The sequence below is a fragment of the Paralichthys olivaceus genome, chromosome 21 (genome assembly GCF_024713975.1).
Source record: "Paralichthys olivaceus isolate ysfri-2021 chromosome 21, ASM2471397v2, whole genome shotgun sequence".
NCBI classification, from domain to species: domain Eukaryota; kingdom Metazoa; phylum Chordata; class Actinopteri; order Pleuronectiformes; family Paralichthyidae; genus Paralichthys; species Paralichthys olivaceus.
This window is the reverse complement of record NC_091113.1, coordinates 10,837,900-10,850,035: the sequence shown is the minus strand read 5'-3', so window position 1 is coordinate 10,850,035 and position 12,136 is coordinate 10,837,900. Positions and strand designations below refer to the sequence as shown.

The 12,136-nt window shown below is 40.0% G+C and overlaps 1 protein-coding gene across 1 annotated transcript; it reads left to right on the top strand.

Annotated features, from left to right (window-relative positions):
• The first annotated feature begins 126 nt into the window (after positions 1-126).
• Positions 127-12,129, top strand: LOC109627166 (sodium-dependent neutral amino acid transporter B(0)AT2-like). The gene is made up of 13 exons (XM_020083608.2): positions 127-264; positions 1,824-2,013; positions 2,936-3,155; positions 3,827-3,984; positions 5,432-5,552; positions 5,678-5,853; positions 7,155-7,265; positions 7,360-7,601; positions 7,749-7,932; positions 8,040-8,241; positions 8,526-8,685; positions 8,780-8,942; positions 9,739-12,129. Exons 3-13 carry the CDS (start codon positions 2,936-2,938, stop codon positions 9,985-9,987), a joined length of 1,986 nt encoding a protein of 661 aa, XP_019939167.1. The 5' UTR covers positions 127-264; positions 1,824-2,013; the 3' UTR covers positions 9,988-12,129.
• The last annotated feature ends 7 nt before the right edge of the window (positions 12,130-12,136 follow it).

Below are 12,136 nucleotides of genomic sequence, written 5' to 3'. Positions count from 1 at the left end.
ACACACACACACACACTCCCACACACGTACACACAGTACATGTTGAGGGGGTGGGTGAGTCCACACATGGTGTTTGCACAAATAGTGGGGTTTCACATTTCATAACAGACCTTAGTTCTCTGAGGCCAAGTCTCCATGTTGTCCACCAATAGAGGAGAAAGGCGGAGTCAGGTGAAGGGACAACAAGCGGAGGATCCCACTTGACTTTGCTCTGAGGACATCTGGACACTGTCTGAAGAATCTCCTCTGGTCTGGCAGCTCCAGGTATTTGTCAGTCATCAATAAGTGCGTGCACGTTATTTCCCAAGTGTTAGATCGTTGTTTGTAGTCTGCGTGCTGGCAGTGCCAGGAGAGCGTGTGTTTTATTCGATCACAGAACAGGCATACGTGGCAGACAGCGTGCGTGTGTGTATGTGCGTGTGTGTCCAGAGAGATGTCACAGGCAGAACCTCGACACCGCAGAGGAAAGAGAAAGTGGTTAAACTTTGATTTCTCTTTTCTTTTTTTCATCAACTAAAAAGTGACACGTGGAAATGTGGAGAATAAATATCAAGAGCTGGAAGTTGGAACGTGTTACGTTCACAGGCAGAGGAGTGTAAATCAAAGAGGATGAAGCATGTTTTGAACTTTTCCTCATCCACTGGTGCAGCCTGACACACACACACACACACACACACACACACACACACACACACACACACACACACACACACACACACACACACACGTTGGGGTGGAAAATAAAATCCATCAGATCAGTGTAGTTTAGATTGATGAGGCGTTCACTGCTCTTCGCTCGCCCGTACCTGCGTGTATGAGAAACAGCGCCACCACGAGGCGTATGATCATGTATTCATCATCACACTTCAGAATCAGAAGAATCAGAATCAGAATTCTTTTATTTGCCAAGTATGTTTGCACATACAGGAAATTGCCTTGGTGTCATTGGTGCACTACTTATGTACATAACTACTTATGTACATAAGTAGTGCACATCTACATTTCAGAAGGACGTCTATATATAGTAACATGTAATAATAACAAAGAATAAATAAATAAAGAGCAGCCTAAATAAAGATACCGAGATCGTATACAGCATAAAGTTACTTAGAAACTCAAGATCATATTGTTTACACAATAATAGATCATCAGCACTAATAATAATCAAATGAGTATGTGTTAAAAATACATATAGCAAATCGTACTACCTAATAATACTTAAAGTCAATTTTACTGGTAAGAGTTGATTGTATGATGGTGTATTTAGTTTTGATGGATTTTTGTAAAATTAGGCATTGGGCAAGTTTATTTTTGTATAGCTCATTTCAACAACAAGGCAATTCAACGTGCTTTACAAAACTATACATATAAAATACACCATACTACATAAACATACTATATATGATATACAAAAAGACAATACAGAATAAGTTTTTAGAAATAAATTAAAAGTTACATCAAAAGTTGCATAGAGAATTATAGTAACAGGGAATCCTAACTGATTCAGTGCCTTTTTCTAAATTTGATGACTTTTTATAAGATGATGATAATGATTGGGTTTGAACTGCAGGTTCCCAGGTCTTAAAGATAAACAGAGAAGTATTCATGGCTGCAGGATGCTGCTGTGTCTATATTGTCTTGCAGCACTTGAACGCGGCCTGGTGATTGCATCACGCGGAAGCAGAGGCTGAGTGTCTGAGCCAATCAGAGGAGAGGATCCGCTGGCGGATGCGTCGTTGATAGAACTCTACGGTTGATTGTATTTTATGTGTTTTAAAGGTTTTAAGTTGTCGTCGGTGTGTTTGGTTCAACGTGATCAATAGAAACTGAAGAATAACTCAGCTCGAGACGCGGTTGACAACCGACCACACGGTGACGGTACAGACCTACGGCTACACGTGCTCGCCTCCTCCTGTGAAGTCAACCGACTGTATCACCGGAGCTGCTCCGGGGCTTTCTGCCGCCTCCGGTGCCTCCTCCGCGGCTTCGTCCGCCACATTCTCCGGTGCTAAGGTCAGTGTGTGTCTGTGTGTGTTCGCTGTGTGAGGCCAGTCACACACACGTCTATGGTGGTTGTGCTTTGACACGGTGTGGCTCAGTGGTGTGTTTCCCTCCACATGTTTTGATTTGTTATCACTGTAGATTATATGATTGGTTAGAATATATAATAGAATAAAGTTTGATCGGTCACATGTCGTCTGGTTTGGGTTTGTTTTACCCGAGCTGACCAGAATGAGTGTATTTATCCACCTGTTGTGTTAGCAGGCTGTTTATGTGACTTTATCAGACTAAAGCTAATGCTAGTTAGCTAGTCCTATAACTCCCTATTACAAGTGAGCTGGACACATCAGCAACACCTCTTGTTGTACCAGGGCTGAGTACATAAATAAAACTAAATCAATAATTATCACAATATAATCATTTCTACAAAAACCATTAAGACTATTTTATTGCAGTATTGCATCAGTTTCAGCAAAGTGTACCTAATGAACTATTAAGTTTCAAATCTCTACTTTTATTTGTCATGTAAGTTAACACAGGGTCGACTGTACTATAAAAACGTTGAACAAGATGGACAATGCATTAAGAACGATGCTATATAGAATATAAAGTAGGATAAAGAAAAGGAAATTTGAATGACATAAAATGAAATAAAGTAAAATAGCTCAGTATAAAAGAATCAAATACAAAACTACATAAATTAGAGGATGCAAGTGTAAAACTAAATCCAAAAAGTATATGTTATATTAAGTTTTCCAGAGGTGAGTAAACAAAAGGAAGTAGCAGATATGCAGAGGATTGTTGGATGTGAACTGAACTAAGTTTTGAAACCTGGTGGTTTGATGATAAAGACTGAGTGTACACACCCACACCTCTAAAGTCAGAGACATGGATTGCATAATTATGAAAGGTGCATAATATAATCCTGTTTCAGATGGAGAAGCAGCCACTGCCAACTGAAGATGACATGACAGGAACCACAGAGTCAGAGGTCAGCGTCTTCACTGGTGAGGAGAGCCAGCAGGCCTTATCGGAGCCTCCCGCTCGAGCCGGATGGAACAGTAAAATAGAGTACTTCCTGGCCCAGGTGGGATTCAGCGTTGGACTCGGCAACGTCTGGAGGTTTCCTTATTTGTGCCATCAGAATGGAGGAGGTGAGACCCTGTTGTTGTTGCCAATGTTAAGTGGGATTCGAACTAAGTAAACACACGTTGTGGGTGCAGAATATACTGTATTTACTCACATGGGAGACGGGGAGGTCACTGTCACAGGATGTGCATGTGATCAGAGAGACAATTGATATACTGTATGTATGGATATGTACTGTATGTACATATCCATGCATGGAATCCTAAATGTAAGCCTCCAAATCTGAGCAGCTGGATGTTTAAACTATCTGTAAACAACATATAACACTACTGCTCTGGAGTCACATGTTCCAGAGTTAGGTTTTTATCTGTTGCCAGGGGAACATGGTGTAAATACTGAGAAAAATTGACTATTATTTTCCCAGCTGTTCGGTTCCTACTGCCTCAATATGAAGTTGTTTTTTGTTAAAAATGAAAAAAAAGCTAGCTGTCAGTTTGTCTGTGAATGATATTTGTATAAAAAATATATGTAAAAACTTGTAACAACTATATGTGTCTTATTCACCCTACAGGATAGATAAGACCTATTTTCAACAAAACTAATATTGCAGGCAGCAGTAAGCAGAAAAATCTGCTGCTGTGGAACTAGAAAAAAACAGAAGAGCACAAGCTTTTGCTTCTCCTTTTTTAATTTTTGCTCATATCTCAACTGAATCCTGCTCACCTTTTCTCCTCAGGAGCTTTTCTCCTCCTGTACGTGCTGCTGATGCTGGTTGTGGGCATCCCCCTGTTCTTCCTGGAGCTGGCGGCCGGCCAGGCCATCCGACAGGGCAGCATCGGAGTGTGGAAGTTCATCTCCCCCAGGCTCGCAGGGATCGGCTATTCCAGCTGTGTGGTAAGATAAGTTTTAATATAAGTTTTGTAGTGATATATCCACTAAAACTCTTAGACTGTTCAATATATAGTGTTGCATATATTCCAATAGTTATTATTGTGTTTTGCTAAGTTAGAATGTTTCCTTTTGCTGAATATGTATGATAATATGATAATCTGGTAATATGTATGATAATTTAGTGATATGTGCCTGGCAATGGAGCAATGGTATATTTCTCCAATAAAACAGAATAACATGTCATATAAAAAATATATAAATATTAAAGTATTGATAGAAAACAACTTCCTACATCCTGAGGGGTTTATAGAAAAACCTTCTCAGCATTTGAAGCAGATAGAAACATGAGATAGGGAAACATTTAAAAGCTCAAACCTTTGACCGTTACCATTGCCTTGGAATTGGGATATGACTGGAAACATTTTCATTCAGTCATTTTTTTAGTTTGTTTTTGAAATGTCGAGGACCATTAGGGGAAAGTCGCTGCTAAGTAAAGCACTTCCACTTCAGTGATCACGTTGACGACAGACAGAACAGTGACTGAAAGTCTGCGCACTTATTTATCTGCACTGTTGAGAGACATTAACCTGAGATCTGCAAACAGCTGTTCTCTGCTGTTGCCTCCAGACAGGAACAAACTAAATTCGGCAGAATTCACACACTGTCCACAGCCTCTTATCACATAGTCAGAGATAAGATCTCTTCAACAAACACACAGAGCTCAGATCAGTGTCCAGAGGCTTGTCTCAGTCTATCTTTCTCACAGATGTCCACATTGATAGTTAGCGTCACTCTGAGTCAACACATTCCTGTAATTCCCTATTTTTAACCTTTATGTGTATGTTGGACTATCAAGATTTCCAAAAGGGCCAAACTGAACCACTCACACTGTAGAGACAAGCTTTTGCTTTTGCTTTCAAAACTTTTTATACCTCTGCACCGACAACAGCAGTGGCTAGAGGTGTTATTTTCTGTGGTGTCTGCTGGGCCATAATAACGAGAACGCCATATTCAAGCATACTGGCGGCAAGAAGGAGGTCGGAGCCCCCCCCCAAATAATATTGATGTTATTGATTGGGGGAACATGTCACAATCGTTCACTTGGACGATGAAGGGGTCCGATTTTGGTGGTCATAGATCAGGATCCCAGTGACCCCTCATAACTCAAGATTTCTTACGCTAGTTATGACAAATCTTAAAACAAACGTCTACTACGATTGAAGTGATGACACATTATCCAAATGGCCAAAGCTCAACTTCATTGTGACATCACACTATTCTGCGCAAACATTTTTCCGGACATCTTTTAACACCTGGGAACCGATGACAAATTGTGAGCTTGGCTGCGATTCTTGTTTGATGTACGGTAAATTGTATTTGAACTGTGGATTCTAAAGCAAGTTGTGTTTTTATATATGAACCTGAACATCTTGTTCTCAAATATCCTAAGGTGTGCTTCTTTGTGGCTCTCTACTACAATGTGATCCTTGCATGGAGTTTTTTCTATCTTGGGAACTCATTCCAACACCCTTTACCATGGATCCAGTGTCCAGAACAGGGGAATGTAACAGGTAAACACTCAACACATGAAGATTCAAAACCCACCAGACATGAGCAGTTATTGAATTAAAAATGTATAGCTGTGTGTGACATGTAAGATAATTAAGTGATACTCTTTTTTTTTTTTTTGAAACAGTAAAAGAATGTGAGAAGAGTTCTCCAACCTCTTATTTCTGGTACCGCAAAGCTCTGGATATCACAGACTCCATTGATGACACAGGCTCTTTCAACCCTTACATCACCTGCTGCCTTCTGGCGGCCTGGACCATTGTGTGCCTGGGAATGTTCAAGGGTATCAAGAGCTCTGTGAAGGCAAGTGTGTGATGTGTTGTGTTTAACTAACTAGAATACGAAGAGAAGCCCTTAGCGGCTCCTGCCCTGTGTGGATACCCTCAGTTTGGTTTAATCCCACTCATGTGTTGGGCTTAGATTTACAAAATTACTGTGGCTGATGGAATTTCTGGAATGTTTAAGCTTAAGTGTTGTTGACTAACTTCAGATGGCGTAATCCATGTGTGAGTTTTCTATTAGTACTGGGTTGTTTGTTTTCCTTAACTGGGGTGTTGGGGTTTCAAAGTATTAAAAACTGAACAAAGTCAAGGTTGTTAAGAAGTTTTAAAAGGTTTTGATGACAGTATTATGAGGTATTGAGCTGTGTAGAATTTTTTTTTTTCCTAGTGTGAATATCCCAGTTATTCGAGGATGTGAAAAAATGAATTTGCAGGGGTCCTGCCTCCCTCTAGTGTCACAGCAGGTTTCAATGTTCACACCTTCGAAGAGATGATGAGACAGAAATAACTTCCCCTCTGCTCAAAGAAAGAGAAATAAAAGAATGAGAGAGAAGGAGCAGCAATGATGATGAGCTTGTTCTCTTTTCTCCAGCTTGATATCAAATAATGAAAATGTCAAGTTGATTTGCTAAACAGTGAATATCTAGTTTCTCATTCAAGTTTATTTCCAACTCTGGACTAATACAAGATCGAAAACAATTGATTAATTCTGACTATTGATTAAATATTGAATCCTGGGCATTGTCTTACTGCAGTTACACAGTATAATGAACAGCTCAGCATTTTGACTAATTTACTTTAAAGTTCCTTCGATTTCAAATTATTATTCAGATTTACAGGATAAAACTCTGTCCTGGGTGGAGGAAACATGTTCGGAGTGTAAATCATGTTTCACTGTATTTAATGTTTAGTTTAACATCTAAGGGGAGGTTTAATCCCACTCCGGCTGACATCAGGTGTTTCACGCAATTACTTACTTAAGCACTTCTCAATTACAAGGGCCATATGTTCAGTGTGTAACAAGCAGCAGGCTTACACAAGATTAGATGAAACGTCAGTCCTCTCTGTGGAGAGTATGGGTTGTTCAAGCAGCAGGGAACTGTCAAATAGATGCTTTACATAACTGTATGAAATGTAAATGTCATGGCTTTGCTGGAGCACAGAACAAATGAAAATTATAGAAATTAGTTCAATTCAGTCAATGCATTGTAAGAGGCAGTCAACTTTAGGAGAGTTGTTCCCTTCACGCTCAAGCACCTGTGTGAAACTGGTAATACTGTTTCTATGTGCTTGTTAATGTTATATTTCTTCCTTGCTTCTTAGGTGATGTACTTTTCCTCCATCTTCCCCTATGTGGTTCTGTTCTGCTTTCTTGTCCGAGGACTCATGCTGGACGGAGCCTCAGAGGGAATCAGATACATGTTCTATCCCAAGGTATGTGCAGATTAAATGACCGGTTGAGTTTGGGGAAGTGAAGCACATGTGCATATTTCCCTGACGCACCCGTTGTTCCTTCTCTACGTTTTAGCTGGAAATTTGGGGCGACGTGCAGGTGTGGCGGCAGGCGGCCACACAGGTTTTCTTTGCTCTGGGTCTTGGCTTCGGGTCCATTATCGCCTACTCTTCCTATAATCCAAGGAACAACAACTGCCACCGTGATGCCTTCACCGTCTCCTCTATAAACTTCCTCACCTCTGTGCTGGCCACTCTGGTGGTGTTTGCTGTGCTTGGCTTCCGCGCCAAAGGCAATGTCATGGAGTGTGTCGTCAGGTAGGTTTAATCACAGGACAAATCATTTTTAGACCTAATTCGGAGGATTTGTGCAGGGAAGAAACTTATTTCCATTTAATGAAATGGGAAAAGTTGTATGTTATTAATTATGTATTTATCTGTTTGTTTTCTTTGTCTTGTTCATAGTAATGTGAAGGAGCTATCAGAGCAGTTTCACAACAGTCATGTGGACGTAAGCCGGATGCCAAGCTTCAACTACTCTGTCCCCCAGTCTGTGAGTCTGGAGGATTACAGGACCTGGTTTAAACAGCATGGAGCTAACTTCTCTGGTAATTTAACAGACTGTGACCTGGAAAAAGAGATGCAGAAGGTAAAGACTGATGTTTTTCGACTAATGTCAATGTAAAGCACTAAACCACCATTTTTTGTGTTATGTAAATTGTACACAAAACTAAAGCTGGCACTCTTTGTGTTCAGGGTGTAGAGGGAACAGGCCTGGCTTTTATCGCCTTCACAGAGGCCATGTCACTTCTGCCCGGCAGTCCTTTCTGGTCAGCGCTCTTCTTCCTCATGCTGCTCAATTTGGGGCTCAGCACGATGTTTGGCACGATGGAGGGCATCCTCGCTCCCCTCACTGACCGCTTCAAAACTCTGGCCAACAACAAAACCAAATTCACAAGTAAACACCTGTTCCACTCGTTTTACCTCTCCGATGTTTTTTTCCTTTTAAAATAGGAGAATCCCAACATATCCAAGCCAAGAGTGGTGACACAGTTGTGTTGATTACAAGATAGCACATGTACAGAGCATGAGATGTGTAGATAATACCATGGTAACACAGTATTTCACAATTCATATTTTGGGTTTTTAGAGGACAGTAAAATCTTATGGATGTTTGTGATGGGACAAATTGGACAATAGCTCTCAGCCTTGAAAGTTACAGCCATGTCTGTTGTGTTTCAGTTATCAGCTGCATCATTGGCTTTGTGATTGGCCTGCTCTTCACCCAACGCAGTGGGAACTACTTTGTGATGATGTTTGATGACTACTCTGCCACTCTGCCCCTCATTATCGTGGTGGTCTTTGAGACCTTCAGCGTGTCTTGGTTATATGGAGCAGATAGGTGAGCTCTATTTCAACACTGTGGGTAAATTCAATCTACGGTTCAGTTTATCAGTTCACTCAAAGTGAAAGTTGACCACTCTCTGTTTTTGAAGGTTCCTTGATGACATCGAGGTGATGCTGGGCTGGCGTCCCTCTGTCATTTACAAATACCTGTGGAAATACATTTGCCTGTTGGCTATGCTGGGGTTACTGGGAGCCACCGGCATTCGCATGGTCATCACACGACCCACTTACATGGCATGGAACCAAGAGAAGGTACGGAGGATCAAGCTTTTATTTGTGGGGTTTGTTCCGTACGGTGGAATCTGAACACAATCTAAAACAGCTTTAGGCAGCACAGCCACGGGACATGTTCATTCTTGAATAAGGCAGACAGCTGTTGTTTTTGTCTACAGGACACTTTAAAACAAGCTGTCTCTTGCTCTCTCCACTCCTGCATAATAATTAATGACATTTTCTCTCCGTTCATATTGAACATGTAAAGCAGAGTATTTGTAAGTTCTGGTTGTTTAAATCGGTATCTCGAAGATTTCAGTCCTGATGGATTTGGTAACACCTGTGGTAACTACACTGGTAAAGCACAAGTCAGCTTTTATTACTGGTGGTAACTACAAGTGTGTGTTTAATACAACAAGTCACAATGAAATGACATTTTCCATCATTCTTTGAAGATGATGTTATTGCTGCACATGGCTTGTTAGCAGCATGGCACAGTGACAGGAGTTGGTTACCTCACTGAGTTGTAGCAGCCTCGCCTGCAGCTCCTTTGGGCTTCTCCCAACTGTTCATTACTCCCTGCAATATTTCACTCCGAGTCCCTGTCAAAAAGTACAGATAATGACGGATGTCTTGTTTTGTTGATGTATAACTATAAACTCACTGACACATTGTACTTCCTCTCACTGGATCATAGTTAAAGTCCATTTGTGTTTTGTTGGTCGGATGCTCTTAATGTGAAGCTGCAGCTCACACATCGTCTGACATCAGACGACAATATAGCAGTGAGCATTAGGCTGCATTACCTTTATGTAACCTGTGATTCTTTTTTCAGGCCTCCGAGGAGCACCTGCCGTACCCTGACTGGGCTCTGGCTGTTCTGGCCTTACTGATCATATTTGCCATGATGCCCGTGCCAGTCGCCTTGATCCACGCACTCCTGCAGGAAAGGACAAAGCGAATATCCAGAGAGGCAGAGAATGGTCAGTACAGCATTGTTAGCACCGACGACAAGTTTGAGACTGCGATGACTGACATGACAGATCTGGACCAAAGAAATGGGACCGCTGATTCCTTTTCATGAATATTGAACTTAAGGGAGATGACCATCAGCACTCAGTCAAAGATTCAGTGGGCCATTTTCAAGGAAGTTTTAATCATATCTCTCTCTTCATGGCAGATATGACACAGACCTTATTTTAATATTTCAAACCTTTTTTATACTTTTATGAAGTCCAGTATCCAGATGATATTTTTTAAGTACTGCCAATCCAACAAGATTTGTCCGTCTTCAAACTGGTTGGATCAATCTCAACCATTTATCTAAAGTGGGGCGCGATTTGTACGATTACTGACAGTGTCCAATTAGAGCGCCACTGAAACATTATTATAACCAGTATACTGTAGCTGATGTGAAGAGGTGTGATGAATCAGCTATCGAGACAGTATTAAACAAACTGGTTGGTCTATTTTTCTCTAAAGAGAAACACAATAACCTGTCACTCCGGTTACATCACATGTCGTTGCTAGGATTGTTTGAGAGCCTGCTCTGCCACTCGCTGGTTGATAACTCCGCCTGGAAACTGAAAATGAACTGAGAGATTCCAGACAACTGTAATACGGAAAATACTAGAACATAATAGAACAAGTTATTTATTGCTGCTTGGTAACAAAAGGCAGAACTACCAACAGCTGATGATTTGAAGAGAGTTGTTGTCCAAATGAGCAAAAAAATCTGTACAAGCCAGAAGATATCACATCCTTTTCTTGCGTTTTTATATATAAAAGCTTCACTTGTGAATTTATCTAATATAACCAAAACATTTCAAACCTTTGTTAAAGCTCTCTTGTGTGATACAGCTCATCACCTGATGAGGTCATGCATCTTACTTTGACAGTGAATGTCCCAGAAACTAAACGTTTGCTCCTCATTTTATTTGTTACAGTCAACAATGTCTCCCTCCATGTGAACTTCACAGAGCTCTTATGTGCTGTTTGTATTTTTTATTCTTAAACCTTTCACAGCACAGTAAACTGATGTGTTGCTTTAGATTGTCAGTCATGACTTGTCAGTCATGACTTGAGTTGTTAACAAAAATAAAAAAGATGAGCCTGAATTCAAACAAAAACTAAATTAAAATGAAATATAATAATTATAATTGATCATGGCGTTGCTGTATCTGTGTGTAAGGCAGAATCAGGTGCCGTGCACGAAGCACCACACAGATGATGTTTTGTTGCTGAGTTTGAGGAAACGATTCTGGAAACAGATCTGTGATATTATTACTCTACAAAGGTCAGAAACTACAGGAACTATTTGAGCAGATTGTGTGACTGTTACATCAGGACAGTGAATTCAGCTGTGTTGACATTAAACAGTTATTAGGTACAATGTTAGTGCTCTTCACTACACAGAATGTTTACAGATCATCACATTTGAGGCCCGAGTTTCATATTTAAACGTATGAATGCAGATGTGCCTACACGTCATGTGATAACTATGTTGAAATCCAACTCAGTTTCTGGCCTTGTTTCATGACAACTGTTATTTTAGTGTCACTGTGTCTTGTTTCTGTTTAAACATGTCATGTTTAAGAAAACATCAGCAGCACTACACTGTTGTAAACAATGTATTTTCTGAATGGTTGACGGAATACAAACACAGGAAACTCACGTTTTCATTGTAAATATGTATAAAATACATCGATTCTCTTCAAGAACAAATGTTTAAGACATTCGGTGGGACTTTATTTGTAAATCAAATTTTGCATGAAGCTTTGTTTATTTTTTTCTTTTAGTTCTTGTTTAAGTAGAAACTAAAAGGCCAAACCAGACAAAGTTTTAAACTTAAACTATAACTGTATATCATTTAATTACAGTGTTTTAAAATGTTGTAAAAATGATTTTTAGACTTCAGTCCTTGATCACTTATGTTTTTATCAGCCATTTTTCTGAAGTTAAAGGTTTTGATAATGTTCGGGGGGGTTATGATGAAAATGAATTGACCTTATGAACTTGAATGCTGTTGAATGTTTCTGTATCAAGTGCCTTCATGTTCAATGAGGCCAACTGAACAAAATGTCAAAAACATTCCAGCATCAAATTGTTTCACTTTTCAATCTCGTTTGTAGCTAGTTTGTATAAAATGAACTTTTGAGAAAATGTAATATAATTCCACTGCTACTGTATATAATGCCATTTTGTAAATTAAAGACTTGCAGCATGATATTGTA